The sequence below is a fragment of the Myxocyprinus asiaticus genome, chromosome 46, assembly GCF_019703515.2.
Source record: "Myxocyprinus asiaticus isolate MX2 ecotype Aquarium Trade chromosome 46, UBuf_Myxa_2, whole genome shotgun sequence".
NCBI classification, from domain to species: Eukaryota; Metazoa; Chordata; class Actinopteri; order Cypriniformes; family Catostomidae; genus Myxocyprinus; species Myxocyprinus asiaticus.
The window spans coordinates 3,391,264-3,416,723 of NC_059389.1; the positions used below are offsets into that span (position 1 = coordinate 3,391,264).

Consider the following 25,460-nt stretch of genomic DNA (forward strand, 5'->3'; position numbering starts at 1 on the left):
AAAAGTCAGACATCAGAATTAAGATTATAAGATCATCCAACATTTATTGAAAATACAAAAACTAAAGGCATTTTCTATATGATTGTACTTAGTTTTTGTTCATATTGTAGTATCTGTTTAGTTTTCGTTTTTTTTTCTTTTTTTCTTTTTTTTTTTGTTAAAAATTATTTCACTGCTATTTTTTATCTGTGATTGTGGTCATTAGTGATAACCTTGATGTGTTCAGCCCGTGTCTTATTGCAATACTTATCGGTACTGAATGAAATAGAAGTATTTTTACTTATCGCAATGCATTATTATGGTGCCTTAATATTCTGTATTGATAGGCAGCTTAATAGGTTTTGGAACAGAGCCTCTTTCTCTTTCTGTGTGTCTCTCTTTCTCTCTCTCATTCTTTTCTTTCTCTGTGGGAGGCAGAGGCATGGATATGAGGGAGGCATCCTGTCAGAAAAGGACCTAAGGGAAGACAGCGAGTGTGTGACAGGTTTTGCTGTAATCACACACTCCACAGCGATTGGGGACATGACAAAAGGAAATCATGCAAACAACTGTGTAAATAAGACAATGAATTATTTTATTAAAGGGAGCAGTAACAGAGTTAACTTATCATACACACGGTCGTGTATAAACACAGCTCATTTTTAACGGCTGCTAACATCTCTGCCACGTAATCCTCCAATGTTAATTTGAAAGAAAAAGAGATGTAAAACGAGCAATATAAAAGAGATAAAATCGACACCCACGGCCGCGTTAAAAAATAAACACTTGTCATAGAGTCTTTCAATGTGGGTCTCAGCAGATAAGCCAATTTTTTCAGTCGTGCTATCGGCCGCGGAAGTTCGGGGTCTTATGGGGACAGCGAGTGGCGCTGTGGTTACTTTATTCTTTTTATATTTTTTTTTTCTTGCAGTACCAAGCGCCCCTCCACAGAACCTTACCCTAGAGGTCCTCAATTCAACGGTAAGATACTCTTAAGCGTTCTACTAATACGTACTCCGTGCTATGTTAGTCATTTTTCATTAGTAAATATTGAACTGTCCCTTCAACGATTAGTTATCAGCCGACCAAATGAAGTGGCTCTTTTTTTCTCTCTCTCTCTCTGTCTGGAAAGTTTTCTTTAGATAAGGCATCTGGCAATCAAATCTGATTCCAGATTAGCTCTGCTTTTCCATTAGGATCTTTGATTTTGTTATTTTTCATTTATTATTGCATAGCCTAAGGGCTGTGCACCTCCCAGCTGTCTGTTTTAAATGAAGTCGTGAGATATGAAAGCATTAGCTCTGACAGTTTCCTGTCTTTTAGGCTTAACCTGAAGAACGTCATACCTCTAGACGTTTATATAATAAGCTCAAAAGGGCCAGCAGTCTCAATTAAAATTAATACAATTGGTGAATGGTTCTACCTGTGATGAACTGTCTTTGCTTTGTCTTCAGTCTGACTGTGTGTACTGTTTTCTGTCATAGAGCATCATGGTCCGATGGCAACCGCCTCCCCCTGGCACTTTAAACGGAGAACTGACGGTATATAAATTACGCTACCGGAAAGGACTCAGAAAAGCGGATGCAATTGAAGTGTCAACCACACAACTCTATCAGCTTATTGATGGTACAACATATGGCAGTCATTTAAAGAGCACCTATTATGGTTTTTAAACGTGCCTAATTTTGTTTTAAAGGTCTCATACAATAGATTTACATGCATCCAAGGTCAAAAAACACTTTAATTTGCTCATAATTTAAATTGCAGCATTACCTTTTTTTTCCCAGTGTCAGAAACGACTCGTTCAATGATCCGTTCTAAAGGATTCATTCTAAACTCCGCCTTTCAGAGAGCCTACACTGCTCTGATTGGTCAGATGTCCCAGTCTGTTGTGATTGGTCTACCGCTTAGTGTAGTGTTTGAGGGCGGGTCAAAGCTGTTCGCGAGCAGCCATTGATGACCAGAGGCGGGTTTTCTGTACAGGAAGTAAGTCTGGAATTACTAACGACCAAGTAAGAGGGTTTACCGCGTGGTTGCCGCGGTGAATGGTGTGAAGCCTCCACACGCGCTATGTCTCCGTGGCAACGCGCTCAACAAGCCACGTGATAAGATGCATGGGTTGACGGTCTCAGAAGCGGAGGCAACTGGGATTTGTCCTCCACCACCCGGACTGAGGGAATCACTACGCCACCACGAGGACTTAAAAGCACATTGGGAATTGGGCATTCCAAATTGGGAGAAAAAGGGGAGAAATGCCACAAAAAAAAAAGAATGTTTATATATTTTTACTGGAATTCAAGGCAATGAATGATATCTCAAATCATGCAGTTTCTTGAGGAAATGTGGCTATTACTTTTTTTAAAGATAACATATTTACATTTTTGCCTGGTACATTAAAATGTGTGAAAAAAGGGGGCCTGGGTAGCTCAGCGAGTATTGACGCTGACTACCACCCCTGATGTCGCGAGTTTGAATCCAGGGTGTGCTGAGTGACTCCAGCCAGGTCTCCTAAGCAACCAAATTGGTCTGGTTGCTAGGGAGTGTAGAGTCACATGGGGTAACCTCCTCGTGGTCGTGATTAGGGGTTCTCACTCTCAATGGGGCGTGGTAAGTTGTGCGTGGATCGAGGAAGGTGAGCATGAGCCTCCACATGCTGGGAGTTTCCGCGGTGTCATGCACAGCAAGCCACGTGATAAGATGTGCGGATTGACGGCCTCAGAAGCGGAGGTAACTGAGACTTGTCCTCCGCCACCCGGATTGAGGTGAGTAACCGCGCTACCACGAGGACCTAGTAAGTAGTGGGAATTGGGCATTCCAAATTGGGAGAAAAGGGGATAAAATAAAATGGTGAAAAAAGAGGACAGAATACCATAGAAATGGGGTGGTGGGCTATTTTGACTTGGGCCAGTAAATAACCACCCTGAAAACCCTAGCAACCACATAGCAATGTGCTAAAAACCCATCAGAACACTTAAGCAACAGCTAAGCAATGCACTGGCAACCGCCCGCTACAGCCTAGCATTGTAGCCGTGAGTTTTGCACAGCCAAGCAAACACTTACATTTTCTTCAGAAAATATAAAATGTAGTTCAACGTGATAACATTCATAAATCTAAAGGAATGTCCTGAGTTTTTAGGTTGTATAGTCAATAGATATTTAGCATTTTTGTTAGCTGAATCTTGATATCGATGCTGGTTTTGTTGTCATTAAGGTCTGGAGAAGGGAAAGGTCTACACGTTTAGAGTGTCGGCCACCACTATAAACGGCACTGGACCAACGACAGAGTGGATCACAGCGGAAACCTTTGAGAACGATCTGGACGGTAAGAAACCCGCAGACACGCGTTAAAACATCAGAAAATAGAAAATAGTTCACGTTTGGAGCCCATTTTAGCTCTGTTCTAAAACTAAGTGAGCTGCCTTGCTGTCTGCTACCTACATAGGCAGCATACTATCTCAAATGGAGCCTCATAAGTGACTGATTTGGAGCACTCGACATCAAGCAGCAACTCCACATGTCATACAGATTGTGATTGTGCTTATGCTGTATAGCACACAAGAGATTCAACTGTTGATAGAGACTAGCATTAGCATGATGCTAAGCTAATACTGTGGTGCTCTAAAAAAGCATTAAAGTTACATAGTACATTTGTTTCTGATAGCTTACACCCGTTTATTCTCGCAACCTTTTTGTGAGTGTAAATTCCCTCTTAGAGAGTGTGGTGGATTGATATGGACTGGCAGATTTGTTTGTCCAGTGTGTGAAGAGCTTGAACGAGTGCCGTTGTTTCCCACAGATCAAACAGTGGCTTTCAGATAGACTGCAGTGCATAAATACTGAAAGAGCCGCTGCATAATTCACCTCTTTACCAGAGGAGTGTTGTAAACGCTCTCTGACAGCGATGGCTCTCATCCTTTAGAGGGGAGGTCTGGGGAAATGGCACTTGTTTAACGCACTTCCATTGTTATGTTGAAAAACCTTTAAATTATTAGGATTAATGTGTCTGTTTAGAGACTATTTTTCAAAATGCTTCAAGATGCAAACAAAAATACAATTTTACGCAGCACATCACTGCTGAGTCAGTTACAACAACTTGAGGAAAATCACACTGACATTAATCCCCCCCCCCCATTCATTCAGATATTAAATGTATTCTAAAAAAAAAAGAAGAAGAAAAAAAAGATGAGAAATATACATTTGTAAAGAACAAGTATTCATTACAGTAGTTTTGATACATCATGATGTTGTACTGAAATTATGCCATTTTTTATAGAAAATAAATCAAAGGATGGTTTTCGTTAATATATTACAGCAATGATAATAAGTTTTTTCACTTTACCGTAATGCCAATGAGAATTGTTAACGCGTTACAGTAACGAGAATGAGATTTTTTTTTTTTCACTTTACCGTAACAATAATGAGATTTTCTTCACTTTAATGTACTGACAATGCAATTGTTTATGGGTTACAGTAATGAGAATAATTTTTGTCACTTAACCATAATGACCGTGCTAATTGTTTACGCATGCGAATTGTTTACCCGTTTCAATATTGAAAATAAAAAAATCAAATACAACTTATGTTACCATAATGAAAATGAAAATTATTTTTGCGATACATTAATGAGAATGAGATTTTTTTTCACTCTACAGTAATTAATCTTTTTTTTCGCATTACAGTAATTTTTGGGAGAAATGTGCTTGATTGTCATGAAATGTGTGTTACAATGCATAAAAAATTAATGATCATGAAATAGGCTGCATTGCTTTTGCAACATAACAGTAATTTAAAGAAATATTCTGGGTTCAATACAAGTTAAGCTCAATCAACATAATGTGGCATAATATTGATTACTACAAAAATGTATTACGACTCGTCCCTCTTTTTCTTTAAAATAAAGCAAAAATATGGGTTACATTGAGGCACTTACAATGCAAGTCAATGGGGCCAATCCGTAAATGTTAAAATACTCACTGTTTCCAAAGTATAGCCACAAGTCGTAAACAATATCTGTGTTAACATGATTTTAGTGTCATAAAATCGCTTATTAACCTTTAAAGTTATATCCAATTTTGCTATTTCGTTGCAATGACGATGAAACGCCGTAAACCTTAAAACCCTAAAACAACCATAAAAGTGATAATTTAAACAACTTTACCACTCAAATATTACACAAGTTTTATCAGAAGTTATAATGTAAGTTTTTTAATAAATTTATAAGCTTCTTAGGGATGCACCGATCCGATACCTGTATCGGTATCGGCTCCGATACTGAAACTTTTAGACGGATCGGTATCGGTCCGATGAGCCCGATCCAAATCCGATATTGTGTTAGTCATGTTCGTTACTGTCAAGCTCCAAAAGTGACATAAAAGAACCATAAAAACACCATTGAAGTAGTTCATATGACTCGTACATTTTATTCAAAGTCACTTGAACACGTGTGATAGCTCTGTGAATCACAAAAGGCTGTTTAATAAGTAATATATAGTATGCGCAGCGCCAGTTAGTGAATGGCATTGCTCTGTTGACACAAACTCACGCACAGGCTGGTGATGCACTCGCGGCTATTTTTAGCCTTCACAGTGGTGCGCGATATTTGAGCGCTACTCACGAACAACATCTCAGATGTAGATGCTCAATAGTTCAGTTCACTTATAATATGCATTTAGAACGGCGGTGCATTTGACCAGAATTTGAATAAAACGTGAATTAAACTACTATGAACTTGACTACAACCAGACACATACAGGACTTCCTGGAGAATTTAGAATGTCAAAATAAAAGCGTGATGGTTTAAAAAGTGCACGATTTAAATATATTACTGTTGTATTTAAAATTAAAATTAAAAGTCAATAATATTAATAACAATTTATTATTAGGGGTCAAGCCCCGAAGGGGCGAAAGACCCCTATTGTTTTCGTTAGTTTTCTTCTTCTTCTTCTTCTTCTTCTGCTCTTGAGTCTATGGCAGCCCATAGAACCGCTTGCGGGAAAGTTATGAAATTTGGTACAGAAATAGAGGACAGTCTGATCTGTTACTGCAGCAAATTTGGCGTCTCTACCACAAACCCTCTAGCACCAACAACTGCCCAAATTTGCACTCATGTTTATGTTAATAACTTTTGAACCATGAGTCCTAGAAATTAAATTATTTTTGGCTCAAGAAGATTCGATTGCACCCTATGACATCATTTTCCATCATGAACATTTTTCCACCATTTTGAATTTTCTGAAAAACCTACTTTTTCGAACTCGTCCTAGACTGTTTGTCCGATTTGCATGAAAATTCGCCTGCATCATCTAGAGGCACTCACGACAAAAAGTAATTCACAGAATTTTGATAAACCATACCATTTTCGAATGGCGCTTCAACGAATTTGATGAAGAGCACGCCAAAATGGACATGAGGGTATATCTCCGTAACGCTTTATTTGTCATAGGCACCATGACTCGAGGGTGCCTGCTCAGTTTCGGAACAGTGCCACCTAGTGGTCATGAGAAATAAAAAAAGCACATTTTTGCTTATAACTTAAGAACAGTTTGTCGTAAAATCATCAAATTGGTCTCATTAGATTCAGTGGGGTATAGCGAGTCCAACGATATGAAAAATTCCTATGTTGGCCATTTTGGACGTCGGCCATTTTGAATTTAGTCATAAAATACTGTATTTTATGAACAACTTGGCGTATCGTTATGAAACTCGATGTGTCTTTGGCACCATACTCTGAAGGGACTGAAAAAGTTTCGGGACAGCGCCACCTTGTGGTCAAAAATTATAATGCTATTTCTAAAAATGCGAATAGCTATTGACTCCTTTTGCCTACTGTCATGAGACTTGTCTTAATAGATTCCGTGGTTCATGCCGAGAACAATGATACCAATTATGTCATGATCAAGCAAACTTCCTGTCCACCATTTTTAAATGTTTTGAAAACCTACTTTTTCGAACTCCTCCTAGACTGTTTGTCCGATTTGCACAAAAATTGGCCTGCATCATCTAGAGGCACTCACGACAAAAATGTATTCACAGAATTTTGATAACCTATACCGTTTTCGAATGGCGCTTCAACGAATTCGATGAAGAATGTGCAAAATTGAACTTGAGGTTGTATCTCCGCAATGCTTTGAGGGATTGGGACAAAACTTGGTACGTGTCATCTCCATTTGGTCCTGAGGTTACTTGCAGCATTTTGGTGCACTTCCCCCTACTGGTCACGAGATAGAAAAATGCCTATTTTGGCTTATAACTCTTGAACACTTTCCTGCATGATAACCATCATGCCCAGATACTACCTGAGCAGTTTCAGAACAGTGCCACATACTGCACAAAAATTCTAAGATATAGCAATTTTTAGTTATTTTTTAAATAAATGTTTTTTTTTATGATTGAAAGTTTACTTTTTCTAACTCCTCATACACTGTTCATCGGACTCTAACCAAAAACATGTCACAATGCTTCTTTTACTGCTCATGGTGCCAATAATTGGCTTGACCCCGGTATCGCTGCTTGCAGCTATATTTATTATTATTATTGTCATCATTAGTATTTGTTTACAATTTATTACAATATTTAAGTTGAATGGGTTCCAAAAAATAACTGTGTGAATGAAAAGTGGACTGATGTCTTACAGCTAAATTGAACAAAAAAGAGATCTGAATCCTTTAAAGTCCAGATGCAAGTTGAAACATAAAAATAAAAAAAATTTAAAAAAAAAGGCAAAAAGAAAACACTGGTTTCTTTTTTTTACTGAAGACTACATTATCCAGTATACTAGTTAATAATAAAGTGTTTCTTAATAAGCTATACATTTATATTGAAATAATGTGTAGTTAGAGGTTTGTGTTTCTTTACATATTAAAGAGCACACCCAATTAGTTCCACACAATAATGCAAAATATTTTAAACTGATTATGCAAAAATAAATACACTGGTATCGGCTTGGGATCGGTATCGGCCGATACTGAGATTTCTGATATCGGAATCGGATGGGAAGAGAAAAAGTGGTATCAGTGCATCCCTACCTTTTAACCCTCCAAAAATTGGCCCCCATTCACTTCCATTGTAAGTGCCTCACTGTAACCTCTATTTTTTTATTTTATTTTTTTATTTTTGTAAGAAAATGAGGGACAGGTCGAAATTAATTTTTGTGGTAATCAACATTATGCCACAAATTCGATTGAGCTTAACTTGTATTGAACTCTGAATATTCCTATTAAAGCCGCATTTCTATATCGAAAGAAGCTGCTGATTTGAGTAAGAGCAAGTTTTAGTGCATTCAGAGTGAAATGAAGGAATCAAACAGATACACAGAGGCTTTTCAGCTGATTACAACAACTAAGTTGGATTAATGGCTTGTATTGTCAGTTACAATTGGACGTAGAGAAGGACCAAGTCACTATGGGAGTGTGTGTGTGCGCACAAATCCTCCTGGACTCATTTCCGTCGTTTAAAACAGAAATCGCTCTGAGATAGTTTGACAAAAGCATCTGACAAATGCTAATGCCTCCTCTTTATCCTGTCCTACTTGAATTAGCCCTTCAAACAGGCCAATGCTTGAAATAATGAGACAATTTAATGACTCTAAATCCAAAAGGTTTTGTTGGAAATTACCGCCGTTGCCTTATAAATCAGAACGGACATTAGCGCAGGCCGCTAAGATTCAAATGGCGTACCGCTAATGAAACGATGCTGTTTTGCTTTTAAGCTTTGCCAGAACAAATACAGAATGGATTTTTCTGCTCTTAAAGCAGTTAGCTCACTGTAAGTGAGTGAGTTTGTGCTTGAAAGCTGTTGAATTGCTGCAATTTACCTCAGTGCTATTTTGTGTCTGGTTTATAATGCTGTAGACATGAAATTACTTTCAGGTTTTACTTTTTAAATTGTTTTCTGAACTATCTCTTGGGTTGGTCATGCATTAAAGACAACATTGATTCATGTATGTGGTGCATTTTTTTAAAGGTTTTCTACAGTAAAAAGATGCTAAAGTGCTAATGCTAGTTAAAAATGCTAATTTGCTAACAGACTGAATCGCAATTTACATACTATCCATCATTTGTAGTATGCACTATAAGAGTAGGGGACTAGGTTGATTATTGTAGATTGTTTATTATTATTATTTTCATTATTTAATATATATATATATATATATATATATATATATATATATATATATATATATATATATATATATATTATTATAATTACAATAATTATTATTATTATTTATTTTTCAAAAAAGATTCTACTTTTGGAGAGTTATGATCACAAATTTCATAGCTCATGGTGGCCTGGTTTCTTTTTGCTATTGAGGAATAAAAGTCAAAAACTGTAACTTTCTCTTTTAATTTTGTGCGTCGGGGTCATTCCAATCATGTGTTCGTCACATGATTTGCAAAGTATGCATCCAAGCACACTAATATTGCCCACAAATACTTTTGCTATAAATGTGACGTTTCTCTGATACAGTATCAAGACCCATTTTTGTGAAATTGTAGTCACAATACTGGCGTACCTGCTCACTGCATACTTAAAGATTTAAAATCCTATAACATTGCTTACCAACATGCATAGCCAAAGAATTTGTGGGCAATATTAGCATGCACAGTTGCATACTATGCAAATCCATAGGAAATATGCTGTTGTCTTTGACATACTATTTCAGTTACTAGCAGAACCAAACAGAATTGTAAAAATAATTACCTTATTTTCAAACAAATTTCCAGTACTCCACCCCATCTGCCGTTGGTCGACAAACGGATAGTCTCACCCAAAACCACACTATTGGTTGACTTGAACTAATGTTATGTTGCATCCAGAAGGGCCGCTCAAACAAACAGATTGCAATTTCTTTTTGTGCCACTGGTGGTGCACACCAGGGATTAATAACGTAATTTTTTTAATTTCGGTTCGTTCTGAGCAGAAACAGTATTTTTTCGTTCCGGTTCTGGCTTTCTGCTGCCTCCTTTCCAATTGCTAACCGGTTAGAATGAAATAAAAGAACAGTTAATAATGTTAATAATAAGTATGCAGTGAGATTAATATTGGCATTATATTCATGTTGTTTAGCCAGATGGGAACTGGCCCCCACAGTGAGTCTGGTTTCTCTCAAGGTTATTTTTCTCCATTAACCAACATCTTATGGAGTTTTGTGTTCCTTGCCACAGTCGCATTTGGCTTGATCACTGGGGTCTAAATATAAAATTACAGAAATACTCAAACCAGACCATCTGGCACCAACAATCATGCCACGCTCCAAATCATTGAGATCACATTTTTCCCCATTCTGATGGTTGATGTGAACATTAACTGAAGCTGCTGACCCGTATCTGCATGATTTTATGCACTGCACTGCTGCCACACGATTGGATGATTAGATAATCGCATGGATGATTGTTGGTGCCAGATGGGCTGGTTTGAGTATTTCTGTAACTGCTGATCTCCTGGGATTTTCATACACAACAGTCTCTAGAATTTACTCTGAATGATGCCAAAAACAAAAAACATCCAGTGAGCGGCAGTTCTGTGGACGGAAACGCCTTGTTGATGAGAGAGGTCAACGGAGAATGGCCAGACTGGTTCGAACTGACAAAGTCTACGGTAACTCAGATAACCACTCTGTACAATTGTGCTGAGAAGAATATAATCTCTGAATGCTATTCTGAGATGTGGGTTGGTGCTGTTTTGGTGACACGAGGGGGACCTACACAATATTAGGCAGGTGGTTTTAATGTTGTGGCTGATCGGTGTATCCAATGTGCATTAAGGCAAAGAAATGTGTGATGCAGCAGTTTCCTTCAGAATCAAAGCACATGCTTATCATGTTCTACTAAAAAGAGCGAAGTCACATTTTTTGGGTAACAGGAAAATTTACTGTGATAAACCCTTTAGTCTTTGGTTTCATGAAAAAATTATCGGAACAAAATTAATTGGTTATTAACTTCTAAGCAGCATTTAAAAATAACGTTTTCACTCCGGAACAATTGAAAGGGACTTTGTTCTTGTTTTCGGTTCCATTCTGCAAAAATTGTTCCTTTTTGTTCCTTTTCAGTTTTCATTTTCGTTCCTTGAACTGTTTTTAGTCCCTGGTGCTCACATTACTCTCCTTCGCCATAACCTGCACTTTGTGTAATTCCCATACATGGAATGAACATAATTTAAGTCATTTAATCGTATTGAAGTTATGAAAGCTTAACATATGCTTGCTTACATTTTAATTGCATGTATGTATTGCAGAATCTCAGGTACCTGGAGTCCCGAGCTCGCTGCACGTTCGTCCACTGGTAAATAGAATTGTGGTGAGCTGGACTCCTCCAGACAATCAAGACATTTTAGTCCGAGGTTATAAAATCGGATACGGTATCGGCAGCCCTCATGCCCACACGGTCGCTCTGGATTACAAGCAACGTTTCTACAGCATTGATAACCTTGGTGGGTGTCGACATTTTATTAATGCTAAAAATAATCAGTTTTATTGCACGGCTCTCTGGAATACTTGATCCTAATTGGTTGATTGATTGTGACCTATTTACATTTTCCTCTCCAGATGCCAGTTCTCATTACGTCATCACTCTCAAAGCGTTCAACAACATGGGCGAAGGAATTCCGATCTACAACAGCGCCACCACCAGGCCTCAGTCCGGTAAGACACAGTTACACAAACAAAAAACGTGACTTTAACCTATTGATTTATTTTTTTGTGTGTGTGTCTAGACTAAGGCCACATTCACACTAATCCAATATATATTTTTAAATGTTTTAGGTTTCCTAAAGCCACCTTTTTCCATAGTATGCGGTAAAGTTAGTGTGTTTTCAGAATACTGTATTTTCAGTGCAGTAAAATGCCATGCTAAATGTGGATGAGAGGCGTAAACGAAAACGGATTAGTGTGGACGCGGCCAAACTGTTAAAAGGTTGATATATTCTTTGATCGGCATTCAGTTTTATTTGTTATTGAAAAAAATAACATTAAAATAAATAGCGCACATTTAAGTTTTAAAACAAAACTTGTGTTATGGTGTAAAAGTAATGTATTACTTGTTACTTCCAAAGAGTAAATAGATTACTTAACACATGTTACTTAATTTAAAAAGTAACCCGAGTATTATGGTGTAAATTTTTAAAGTAATGCATTACTTGTTACTTCCGAAGAGTAATTTGATTACGCGAGATACTTATTTTGTAACGTAACATGGGTATTATGGTGTAAATTTAGTCACACATTACTTGTTACTTCCGAAGAGTAATCTTATTGTGTACTTGTTTGAAAAAGGAACTGTATTATGGTGAAAATTTTTAAAAGTAATGCGTTACTTCTATAGAATACTCACATTACGTAATGGCCGTTACTTATTTGAAAAAGTAACTTATATGGTGTAGATTCTAAAATGTTGTCATTACCTTGTCAAAACTGTTTATTATGAATTTGGTCGGTATGATAATCTGTTCTATGGTTTTAAAACTCCCAAGTTCTTCGTTAAAATGGTTTAATTACAGTTGAATTAATTTTAATGTTCTCATTTTAACTAGTAGATTGGTGTCCACACAATCAGAAAGAATCAGACTCCAGTGATTACTCAGAATTTTTGTGTTGTTTTCCAGTAAAAATATCAAAACATCTTTAAAACAAGATACAATTATTTGAGAACTCAAATAACTATGAATAAGAATTATAAAGATATGAATAAAATATCTTGCTAAAAGAGAAATCTAACTAAATTTAACGAGGTTCATGATTTTAAAAAAAATACAAATCCAGTAAATAAAAGGTAATTCCAAGGAATCCCATTGGCAGACTTTTTTTTTCTTGTTTTAAGCTTTCGCTAAATTTTGTCAGATTTCTCTGAAAACGAGACTTAATATCATATGTCATTTGGCTTGTCAAGTACGCAATATTATTTTAAGGGTGTTTAGATATTTTGTTTTGAAAACAAGACTAAAATACTGATTAAGTAAATTATTTTTTTGTGGTGTAAATATCATGTTGGAATAAATAGGCAGAATCACAGCATTATATGTGTATGACATGTCTACTATCTACTGTCAGACATGTTGTTTGTTCATGTGCTGAAAATAAAACAACGGAAATCAGGAAAAAACGCATGTCACTGAAAAACAAAAGGAGGTTCTAGAAGGCCACAAACAAATCTTGTCAGGCTGACGTTAAGTCGTGTAGATAAAATACATTGTCTTACTTGCTAAAGTGTGTTTTAAATGTGAGGTGGCAGGTAACACACACCCACTCGGTTCAGGGACTCACGGGTGTCACGGTAACTAGTGTACTCTGAAACCTACAGGTGTGAAATGTGTGTGTGCGCGTACCTCCTTCCTCACCTCAAGCAAAAACTTTCTCTCACTTCACCGTCAGATGTCTCAGACAGGCAAGCGGCACAGTAAGTGGTTTCCAGACCCCCCGCTGTCCTGTCAGGTCTCGTTTTGCATCAGCTCAAGCACTTTTTTTTTTTTAAAGTCTGTGGGCGGAAAATCACGGCATGTCGATGTGGGCTTCAAAGATGCTGCGTTCATTCAACGTTTTCCTGACAGACTCTGTGTTCAGAAGCTGCGTGAAGTGACCCAGAAATGAGCTAGTTAGCCGAAAACGAGCTTTAGTGTGTTTGTTTGTGTCCATTTTCTGCTGATTTTGCATTGTTGGAAATTATTTACATATAGTGTTTATGATATTTACTGAAAAAACATCTAAAATCAGTAGCGAATGCTGAGCTGAGCTCTACATTTATATATTCCGGGCTGGTAATAAGATGCAATCTTTGGTGGGACACTTATATGTTTAGGGGGGGATATGTTGATCATTTCACTCTCAGTCAGGGCGGGGGCATCAGAAGTTTCTGGGGGGGCTTAAGGCAAATCTAGGGTGAATCTAGCCCCCCTTTAAACCCAGCTATGTTTATAATAATGCACTGTTTTAAAAGTATAGACACTTATGCACAATACGCACAAGAATACCAGATAAGGGACTGTATATGTAAAGAAAAATCATAACGGGAATTTCGTCTGTAACGAAAAACCAAAAGTTCATCCGCCTAAAAAAGTAGTTCCGCTGCTAAAAGGTCTGTTACATTACATTATACATTACAGCTCAAATAAAACACATTTTTATACAAAATAATTAAATAGGAGTGCTTCACATTTCTGATTTTAAAACCTCCGGTACACATGCCCCATAGACTTCCATTGTAAGTGCTGCTATTTGTAAACATAATTTGTTTTTATGAAATAAGCAATATTCTCTTCTAATAATCTCTCTCTCTCTCTCTTCATTCATTTTTCCTCTCATTTGTCCATCTGCTGAACCATAAATCCATTTATTCTCATCTAACCCCAACCAATCCCTCCATATGTTTTAAACCCATGTGATTTTGCTGTTGCTTTCACGTTTTCCATTGCTTTTTTTATTTATTATTATTTACATTTGACTCATCTGTCTGTGTGTAACGCTGCTGTCAGACCCCATAGACCCTGATATTGATTTCTATGAACTCTTCAATAACCCATACACCCCAGCACCCGACCCCACACCCATGCTGCCCCCGGTGGGCGTTCAGGCGACCGTCCTCAGCCATGACACCGTCAAAGTCAGCTGGGCCGACAACTCGCTCCCGAAGAACCAGAAGATCACCGATTCCAGATATTACACCATACGCTGGAAGACCAACATTCCTGCTAACGCAAAGTTTAAGGTATCAGTCTTTCCATAGGGAACTTAATTAGACATTATGGATTTGTTTAGAGTTCAGTCCACAGTCATTTTAATTTAATGGATGTATTTCAGTCCTCTGTATCTGACACTGACTGAAACTGTAAGACTTTTCTGTGCATTGTGCACCCTCTAGTGTACACTTGAGTGCATTTAAATGATCCATACTTGTGGAACTTCAAGATACTTACAGTAAGAGCCACTGGCTAAGTTCAGAATAGAATACTAGTATACTACTTACTGCATACTACAGTGTTTACTGTATACCACACATTTCTCAAAAAGAAGTATGGAATACTAGTATACTACCTACTTTCTTTAAAAGTTGTTTGGAACGCTAATAAACTGCTTACTGCATATTACACAGTATATACATGCTGTATACTGCACAAATCTTTAGTAGTATGAAATACTGGTATTCTGTAAAAGCACATTATTTCTAATAAAACAATGTATGGAATGCATGTGAACTACTTACTGCATACTACACAGGTTATATTGTATGCTGCATGTTATTTCTCAAAGTAGTATAGCATGCTAGTACTGTGTACTGTGTAGTGTACTGTGTACACTGTATACACTGTATACTGCTCATTATTTCTCAAAAAAGTAGTATGGAATACTAGTATCCCACTTACTGGATACTACACAGTATATACTGTATACTGCTCATTATTTCTTTAAAAGTAGTATGGAATACTAGTTTACTGCATACTACACTGTATGCTGCTCATTATTTCTCAGAAAAGTAGTATGGAATACTAGTATCCCACTTACTGGATACTACACAGTATATACTGTATACTGCTCATTATTTCTTTAAAAGTAGTATGGGATACTAGTTTACTGCATACTACACTGTATACTGCTCATTATTTCTCTAAAAGTAGTATGGAATACTAGTATCCCACTTACTGGATACTACACAGTATATACTGTATACTGCTCATTATTTCTTTAAAAGTAGTATTGAATACTAGTTTAATGCATACTGCACTGTATATACTGTATACTGGACATTATTTCAATAAAATTATCATGTAATACTATTATATTGATCACTGCATACTACACAGTGTATATTGTAAACTGCACATTATTTCTTAAAAAATAGTTTTAAATGCTAGTATACAGCATACTAAACTGAATATACGGTATACTGCACATTATTGAATTAAAAATAGTATGAAATACTAGTATACTGCATACTACACTGGATATGCTGTACACGGTGCATTATTTAATTTTAAGTAGCTTGGAATACTAGTATTCCACTTACTGGATTCAACACTGTATATACTGCATACTGGACGTTCTTTAAAAGTAGCATGGAATACTAGTATACTGCTCACTGCATACTACACAGTGTACATTGTAAACTGTACATTATTTCATGAAACATAGTATGGAATACTAGTGTACTGCATGCTGCATACTGCACAATATAAAAGTAGTATGGAATATACAGTACTACCTGCATACTACAGGATATACTGTACTTATACTGGACATTATTTACTGGATATTTGGCCAAGTACACATAGTACAATAGTTTGCTATTCCGAAAACAGCCATACTTTATATTTTCTACGTTATTTTCTACGTTTCTATCATGTTCTTTGCTTGTTAGAGAAAATGCTGCAGTCATTTCTGAATATGTGGCTTGTTTTTATGTTGGTTCATTTGTCAGACGGCAAACACCACGTCTCTATTCCATACTGTAACGGGACTGAAACCCAACACACTGTACGAGTTCTCCGTTATGGTGACTAAGAGCCGCAGGAGTAGTACGTGGAGTATGACGGCCCACGGCACCACCTTTGAGTCCAGTAAGATCACACACCAATACACTTCCATTATTCATCAATGTTTGCTTTACAAAATTATGGCTTTTCGATTTCATGTTTTTTTCTTATCTTCTTTGATAGCATTTCCTCTTTAACAGTGCTTTAAAGAAAGTGCATGCTAATATACTTATTTATTATGTTTGTTTGCTTGTTTTGTTTGTTTAGAACATAAAAAAATAAAAAATCATCAGTGCATATTTTCCACAACTAGAATGTACAGTATGTTTTAATTTGTCTGTAACAAAAACCCAAAACAATACTTAAATTAAAATAATAAAAATAGTAATAATACTTTTAATTCTAAATGAACAGTACCTTCATCTAATAATTGTTTATTCTAAAAAGACTCCACTTATAACAACATGAACCAAATGTTGCACGTAAGTTTGTAAAGATATTCCAGAAGGATTTGTTTAATATCCACTTATTCCACAAATTTGTGCGTAGACTTGCAAAAATGTATTTTCCTTAGCTATGCATAGTATTCTGAAATATTTGAAACAAGGAAAGGTTGTATTGACAAATTGTGATAAAAGGAAATTATAAAATTGAGTCATGTTTTTTACTTTATACTGTATATACTGTAAAAAGTAGTATGTGAAACAATGCAAATATTCCACGATAAACATGCTTTAAATGTATGAAACAACGTCTGTAAAATCATTATTCATGGAGTGTTATTTAAATGACCAAAAAATTCGAGTTTTATGTTAAAACTAAAAAAAATTACCAAACAATTTAGATTTTTATTTTCAAGGATAATGCAAAAATTAGAGCATATTTAATTAATTAGTAGGTGCGTCCCAAACCGCACACTTCTGCACTATTCTACGCTATTTTGTAGTGTAAGTACTGCGAGTAGTATGTTAATGCTGAAAATGCAGCAAAAAGAAGTGTACTTCAAGTACCCGGATGATGCGCTTTTTCAACCGTCAAAACGGAGTGTGCAGTGTTGGACACTTCATACACTCAGTGCACGCAGCTTGCCATAGATAGCAGAATGCTTTACCATCACGCCTTGCTGTGTGAATATGTACATCGTTTAAGATACGATTGTTGAAACTGATGTTGGCTAACGCGCTAAAGCTAGCGGCAACACATCACGTGCATTTGAAACGTCACTTCCGTCAGCTGTTAAACGCCGAATGCTTCCGTGTAGTGAAAAAACGTTAAGTGTACCAGTTGGGACGTTACTACATTTTAGCTGTGTCCCAAATGACACACTATACACTGTGCACTTAATAAATATAATATGCACTCAGCTATGTAGTGTATGAATTTTCAAAGTGTAGTATCATCGCATATGGAACACGTTTTTTCACTACACGGAAGCATTCGCCGTTTAACAGCTGACGGAAGTGACGTTTCAAACGCACGTGATGTGTTGCCGCTAGCTTTAGCGCATTAGCCAACATCAGTTTCATCACTTGCATCTTAAACAATGTACATATTCACACAGCTTGAAGTTTCACTAGCTGCAATGTTCTTCATTATTTACAACTGTTTTGTCAGACCAGCAGCGCAGCCAGGTAACTCCGCCCCTTCCGCTATGTACGGTAAGCCGCATGCGCTGAGTGTATGAAGTGTCCAACACTGCACACTCCGTTTTGACGGTTGAAAAAGTGCATCATACGGGTACTTGAAGTACACTTCTTTTTGCTGCATTTTCAGTGTAAACGTACTTCTCGCACTACTAACACTACTACAAAATGGCATAAAATAGTGCAGAAGTGTGCGGTTTGGGACGCACCTTTTGAAAATGTCCCCTAAATGTTGTCTCCAGTTCCCAACTCCGCCCCTAAAGATGTGACAGTCATCAGTAAAGAGGGAAACCCACGAATCATCAACATTAACTGGCAGCCGCCCACTGAAGCCAACGGCAAAATCACAGGTACCCACTCGACCCCACTGTGAAAATATTGAGAAATAATTCTACCTCAAAATGTACAGCCCAAAAAAACAAGCTTCGTTGTCTCTGTCAGGTTACATCATCTACTACAGCACAGATGTGAATGCTGAGGTTCATGATTGGGTCGTGGAGCCCGTGGTGGGCAACAGACTGACCCATCAGATTCAGGGTCTGACCCTCGAAACCACGTACTACTTTAAGATCCAGGCACGCAACTCTAAGGGCATGGGGCCCATGTCGGACGCCGTGCACTTCAGAACGCCTAAAGGTAAACCTGTAATCTCTCTAGAAGATCATCTGCCATCTTCCTCTAACATGCCACCTGAAACGCATCTTAACACCAGGTGTAATTGTGTTATGTTCTCTCGTTCTCTCTTTCGCATACTAATTCTCTTTCTTTATGCTCAGCTGAACCATCGGATAAAATGTCGAGTGATCAAGGTAATTTAACATTCTCTCTCTCTCTCTCTCTCTCCATCAATTATTATGTGACAAATGCATTGTGTGATATTTGGATGTTGCTGATGTGTTATCTGTAGGGCTGCAAGTAAAACCCGGTCACCCCACACTTCCGGAACACGGGATCGGATCCAACATTGGTAAATGAGAAGATGCATATTTTCAAGACCGACACTGTTGTCTCATTCAGACTTGCTGTAAAGTAACACTCTCTCTCTCTCTCTCTCTCTCTCTCTCTCTCTCTCACACTCTCTTTCTCTCTCTCTCTCTCTCTCTCACTCTCTTTCTCTCTCTCTCTGTCAGATAAGCCTGGCATCACGGGCAGTCAGGAGAATCATATTCTGGTGATAGTGGTGATAGTTTCAGTCGGAGTGTTTACGATCATTGCCGTGGTCGTTGGAGCTGTCCTCTGTACACGCCGGTCCAACTCACACCAGAAGAAGTGTGTACTTCACTCTTTTGTCTTTAACCTCCTGAGACCCCCGCGTGACTGCTGTGTGCATTTTCCATTCCCCTTTTTTATTTGTAACTAGTAACGCCTAAGAAACATGCAAAAAAAAACAATTTGTGAAATTTTAAATAATACCGTTACAGAAAGTCAGATTTTTTTAAGTCATATTGTTTATTATGTTTCCAGAAGTGTTGATTATTCATGAGATGTTACAGACATTACATCAGAAATTAGCATAATTAATTCTGATTCTAAGTAATGCAGAATTAGGAGTGAATGCACTTAACTGCATAGAGAGCTATAGGATGCTCCCTTGCTCCCTATTTAGTGAATGACTTAACCTCCAGTGTGCTGTCTGTCTGCACTGGTCTCAGAACAGTTTGAAATGCACCTTATTTTCATCCTAACTCTATATAAAGCCTCTGAAAGCAAAATTTTCCTGCTTTTTGGATGCATCCATTAATTCTCAATGTGATAATGTACAGTGAATATTTTAACTGAAATTGAGCATACAGTCCACGAATGTGGACATTGTGTTTAACAGCGTGCCATTTCGCGATACATCGCTCAAATTTAAAAATGGCATATCGGATGAAACTAGAGACTCTAATCTTTTGAATCAAACAGGTTTCAGTGTAAAAACTTACTTAGGTTTCTTACCAGATGCAGTTTTGTTGGCGTTTCTCCCAAAGACAAACTCCGCTGTGATCAGCGCCATGTTGTTTTGTCACATGACTCTGTGCGTCGAAAGTTTAACCCTTTACTGACAGCACAGAGTCTCCTGAACTGAGATCAGTCGGTTTAAATTAAATTATGCGTTGCATATAGCGAAGCCAAAATACAACGTCCACGCATGTTGGGGGTCACACGAGGTTACGGTCATGTCTGATCCTTTTAAGTTTGAAACGTCCTTTTTCGTAATGGAGGGTGTTTACAAAACATAGGTGTGAACGTAACAAAATCAATGCATTTTCAAATTAAAAAGGATGATTTTTTTATAATAATTATTTAATGTTATTTAGTCTGACCTTTTTTAACCCTGTCTAATTGAAGCATTTTGGGGAGTCCATGAAATAATAATATATTATAATATGAAAATATATTAATTATTTATAATCATTTTTTATTTTTTTATTTGTTTTCCCCAATTTGGCATGCCCAATTCCCAATGCGCTCTAAGTCCTCGTGGTGGCGTAGTGACTCGCCTCAAACCGGGTGGTGGAGGACGAATCTCAGTTGCCTCCGCGTCTGAGACTGTCAATCCATGCATCTTATCACGTGGCTTGTTGAGCACGTTACCGTGGAGACCTAGCGAGTGTGGAGGCTTCACACTATTCTATTATTATTTATAGAAAAATATATATATATATATGTAGTGCTGTGTAGATTACTTCTGAATTGTAATCTGGCACTGATTACAAATAACAAGACTAAAATTGTAATCAGTAATGTAAATTTTAAGGCAGGATAAGTTTATTACTTTTTGATTACTTCTGATCTAATTCTTGTTTATTGTATGTCACATGAGTTTAATTAGAATCAGTTTGTACCATTTCGACAATGTTGCGTAAATGCATAAAAAAAAGCTTACTTGGATCAAAATACGAGAAGCTAAAAATAAAATTGGACTTTTAAATCCGTGCTTGTCCATGCAAGAAATTGATTTTTAAAAAAAAGGAATAGTTCACCTGAAAATAAAAATTCTGTCATAATTTACTCACCCTCGTGTTGTTCCAAACCTGTATGACTTTTTTACTTTACATTTTTTTAGATAATATAAAGAATTTTATTTAAAAAAAATTGTTTTTTTTAATTCTATTTAAAGCATTTTTAAATATTTAAAAAAAAAAAAAAATCCACGTCTTTTTGCCTCATAATGAATGTGAGTAGTGCAGGGCTGGCGAACTCCATAAACTCTTCTAAAGCCAAACGATGACTTTGTGTAATGAACAGACCATAATTTTACTCACTATTCACTCTCAAATCAAATCATTGATCCACTCCTGTATACATCACCCAAATCAAATATGGCGTCTACATAAATAACATCAAACATCATCAAACTTACGTTTAATGTGGTTTTATTGTATTTGTATCCATTAACAGAATTTTCTTTTTTGGGTGAACTACTCCTTTAAATTTATATAGTAAAAATATATTATTTAATCTCTGTTAAATGCTTTTTAAAAATTCTTATAATCACAAAGGATTGGAAAAATCCTTGGTCAAAAGGTGCTGAACCCTGTTCAGTGAGTTTGAATGTTCAGATGTTCATTTGTTCGTTTTCAGGAAGCGTGCAGCATGCAAGTCCAACACCAGCTCTCACAAATACTTGAGTTCTTCTAAAGACCTGAAACCTCCTGATCTCTGGATCCATCATGAGCGTGTGGAGCTTAAACCCATGGACAAATCACCTGAACCGAACCCAGTTATGACCGAGACACCACTCCCTCGAACCGCCCCGGACCCGACCGCTGAACCCTCCCATCAGAGACGAGGTGAGAGCAGGGCGTGAACTTTCTCTCTCTGAATTATTTGAATCACAATTCACACAGATAGCCGTGTATTAAATGAGTTTGTGTGTGTTTCAGGTCACGAGGTCGAGGAAAGTGTGTCCACACTGGCTGGTCGGAGGGGAGCGAGAGCGAAAATGACGATGCCTTTCGATTCTCAACCTCCCCAACGTAAGTTCACAAACCGAAGAAACTGAACATTTCATATCACAGCACTACACAATCTTAAATTCTGTCATCATGCACTCACCCACATGTCGTTCCAAACCCATATGACTTTCGTTTTGTCGTGCCATGTTGTTTCATGTTCTGTTGTGTTAACACCACTGTGTGTGTCCTCTCTCAGCCGTGATTAGCGCTCACCCCGTTCATTCCCTTGATCATCTTCATCACCATCATCATCACTATCATCTTCCTCCACGCGGATACCTTCATCATCAGATCAGCCTGAGAGCGCCCGCCACACCGACACCATACTTAGACAGGGTGCCCTCTGCAGGTGAGAGTCACGCCCTATTGTGGCAGGACTGGCAAATTAATCCCACTCGTTTGTTTTGTAGTCTGAACAACAATAGAAATGCATGAAACATGATGTGTAGCTTTATGCATAGGTAAATTCACTCTTTCTCATTCACTACTACTGAATCATCACCACTATCATATACCAAGGTAATTCAGTGAATACTATGGTACTACCATGCCCAATGATTTGAAACAGCGGAGGAGAAGACTTTCAGTGAATAATGACTTTAGGTTTCAGAATAATAATAATTTTGGTTTTAGATTAATTTGTCAATGAACTAACTCTTTAACCTCAGGTTACTCTAATAGGACTATACCTTTAATAAGTGTACTGTAAGTCAGTTTGGAAAAAAAACATGTTTATATATATATACACGTATGTAGATACACACACACACACACACACACACACACACACACACACAGACACATATATATATATATATATATTTAGTGCTGAGTAGTTTACTTGTAATCTGGTACTGATTACAAATTACATAACTAAAACTGTAATCAGTAATGCAATCTATTGGATTATAATCTGATTATTTTTGGATTACTTCTGATTTGATTCTTGTTTATTGGATGTCACATGCATTTAAGTAGGATCAGCTTGTATCATTTTGACAATATTGCCTAAATGCATTAAAATGGCAGGTACTGTTTAACTGTGTGGAAGTTATTGACATGCTAGTACATTGCTCACAACCATAGGAGCTGTGGAATAAAAATGTCTGTGTGTTTAGTTGTTTTTTGTGTGTGTGTGTGTGTGTGTGTGTGTGTGTGTTTGTAGAGTCTGTGAGGAATCAACCCCCTGCTCCAGAACCTCCGGTTGCACCCAGTCAGTCCACCTGCACAGTCGAGCTGCAGAAGACAGAAGCGGTCCTTAAAGAGGAAGACCCACCAAGCGTAAACCCACCGACGGGCCACGTCCGGCCAACACACCCACTCAAGAGCTTCGCCGTACCGACGGTCACTGTCTCCACCCACAACCCGCCCACCTATGAGTCGGCGTTACCCAGCACCCCTCTGCTGGCACAACCAGGTCAGTTTCCTGTTTATCACACTAAGTATCTGTCATCGGTTGATCCAGCAGCTTTGTAAAGCGGGTAATTGAATACTTAGTCACCTTGATGTGTTTGCAATTCCCACGGTCATGGAAAACCTGGAAAGTGGCATGTGTTGTTTTCTGTGTTTCAGTGCCCGGCGTTAAGACGGCATCCATTGGAACACTAAATCGAGCACGAGCTCCAATGGCAGTAACAGTCCCCAATGCACCCGGCCAATCAGAAACCAGCAAGATGTTGTTACAGTCAGATATGGTGAGTGTGAGAGTCTCATTTACAGTAAATGCTCTATTATGAAACCTGTCAAGAACATATTTGGGTTATATCTCATCCCAAAATCAAAAGAAAGAACTAGGAAATAATATTTTCCATAATGAAAATTAAGTCTATTACTTTAATGCAAAAAAAAAAACAATACACATTTTTATGTTAATTAATAGACACAACGCAAAAAATCTTAATGGTCCTGAAAATTGGCTTCATTTTCTTCATGTTAAATATAATTCTTATTTCATGTCGTTTTGGGGTGAAAGGTAACCTAAATATGTTTTCATAATATTTTTAAATATTTTTTAAAATCGCTGTTTAAAATTATTTTTATTTTATTTTTCTCCCCCATTTTTCTTTTAACTTACTGGCTGACTTAATTTGAAAAAAAAAATTGTTTTGCCTAATTTTGAATAACAAATAACTCAACAAAATGAAACGCACTGATGTTTGCATGTCCTTTTGTCACTTCTGAAATGCATGAATCTCTTTGTTTTGTTTTGTTGTAGGTCGCACTGTAGTATCTTGCTTTTTCACCTCTGAGCTGCTCCAAACCTCTTTTCTTCCCTCTGTATTTCCCCTTCTCTTTTACACCTGTGTTCACGAAAAACAAGCTTGAATTTCTGTGTAAATAGTTTGTAAAAACTATTCTTGTGGAAACTGATGCCTTCAGTTTTATGAACAATTTCAAACATTTTCGTAATATTACATTTTATGGACATTTAATTGCATGCGACAGTTAATGAAAAAATGGCTTGAAAAACTGAATCAAATGTGAAAATATTTAAGAAAAAATTTAGAAATGGAATCGATTGCAACAATGTTTGTAAGAATGCTTTTAAAAAATGTCAAATTGAATGTGACCATTTCTATAAAAATGATTTACCAAACACTGAATTGAATGCAACATTTTATGTAAGAATGGTTTATAAACTTAGAATTGAATGCAACAATTTTCGTAAAAATTATTTACCGAACATTGAATTCAATGCAACATATTCATATAAAAATGGTTTTACAAACTCAGAATTCAATGCGACAATTTATGGAAGAATGGTTTACAAACTTAAATTTGAAGGCAACAATTTTCGTATAATTGATTTTCCGAACATTGAATTGAATGAAACTATTTATATAAGAATAGATTTACGAACAATAAATTAAATGCAACAGTTTATGTAATTATGGTTTTACAAACAAAGAATTCAATGCAACTATTTTTTTATTATTGCTTTCCGACAATGTTTGTTAGAATGATTTTCCAAAAATTTAATTGAATACGACAATTTACGTAAGAGTGGTTTTACAAACACTGAATTAAATGCAACAATTTACATAAGAATGGTTTTACAAAACTTAGAATTGAATGCAATGATTTTCATGAAAAATTATATTCGAACATTGAATTGATTGCAACGGTTTGCGTAAGTATCATTTTGCGAACATCGAATTAATTGCGACAATGTATGCAAGAATGTTTTTTACGAACATTGAATTGAATGCAATGATTTACATAAAAATTATATCTTTAAATTAAATTGAATGCAACAGTTTATGTAAAAATGGTTTTACAAACATAGAATTCAATGTGACTATTTATGAAAAAAAAAACATTAAAATTATTTTGCAACAATGTTCGTAAGAATGATTCTCCGAACATTGAATTGAATGCAACAATTTATGTAAGAAGTGTTTTACAAACACTGAATTGACTGCGACATTTTTCGTAAAAC

The 25,460-nt window shown here is 36.8% G+C and overlaps 1 protein-coding gene across 1 annotated transcript in view; it reads left to right on the forward strand.

The window, feature by feature from the left end:
- LOC127436055 (neogenin) overlaps window positions 1-25,460 on the forward strand; it is a 167,797-nt gene that overhangs the window by 133,617 nt on the left and 8,720 nt on the right. The window contains exons 12-28 of the mRNA XM_051689971.1: window positions 911-960; window positions 1,464-1,605; window positions 3,191-3,301; window positions 11,215-11,409; window positions 11,525-11,620; window positions 14,443-14,675; window positions 16,383-16,521; window positions 18,323-18,430; window positions 18,522-18,716; window positions 18,857-18,889; window positions 18,988-19,047; window positions 19,211-19,349; window positions 21,648-21,856; window positions 21,950-22,042; window positions 22,218-22,370; window positions 23,187-23,438; window positions 23,594-23,715. Of these exons, the coding sequence (XP_051545931.1) occupies window positions 911-960; window positions 1,464-1,605; window positions 3,191-3,301; window positions 11,215-11,409; window positions 11,525-11,620; window positions 14,443-14,675; window positions 16,383-16,521; window positions 18,323-18,430; window positions 18,522-18,716; window positions 18,857-18,889; window positions 18,988-19,047; window positions 19,211-19,349; window positions 21,648-21,856; window positions 21,950-22,042; window positions 22,218-22,370; window positions 23,187-23,438; window positions 23,594-23,715 (2,330 nt within the window). The remainder of the gene's footprint in view (window positions 1-910; window positions 961-1,463; window positions 1,606-3,190; window positions 3,302-11,214; window positions 11,410-11,524; window positions 11,621-14,442; window positions 14,676-16,382; window positions 16,522-18,322; window positions 18,431-18,521; window positions 18,717-18,856; window positions 18,890-18,987; window positions 19,048-19,210; window positions 19,350-21,647; window positions 21,857-21,949; window positions 22,043-22,217; window positions 22,371-23,186; window positions 23,439-23,593; window positions 23,716-25,460) is intronic.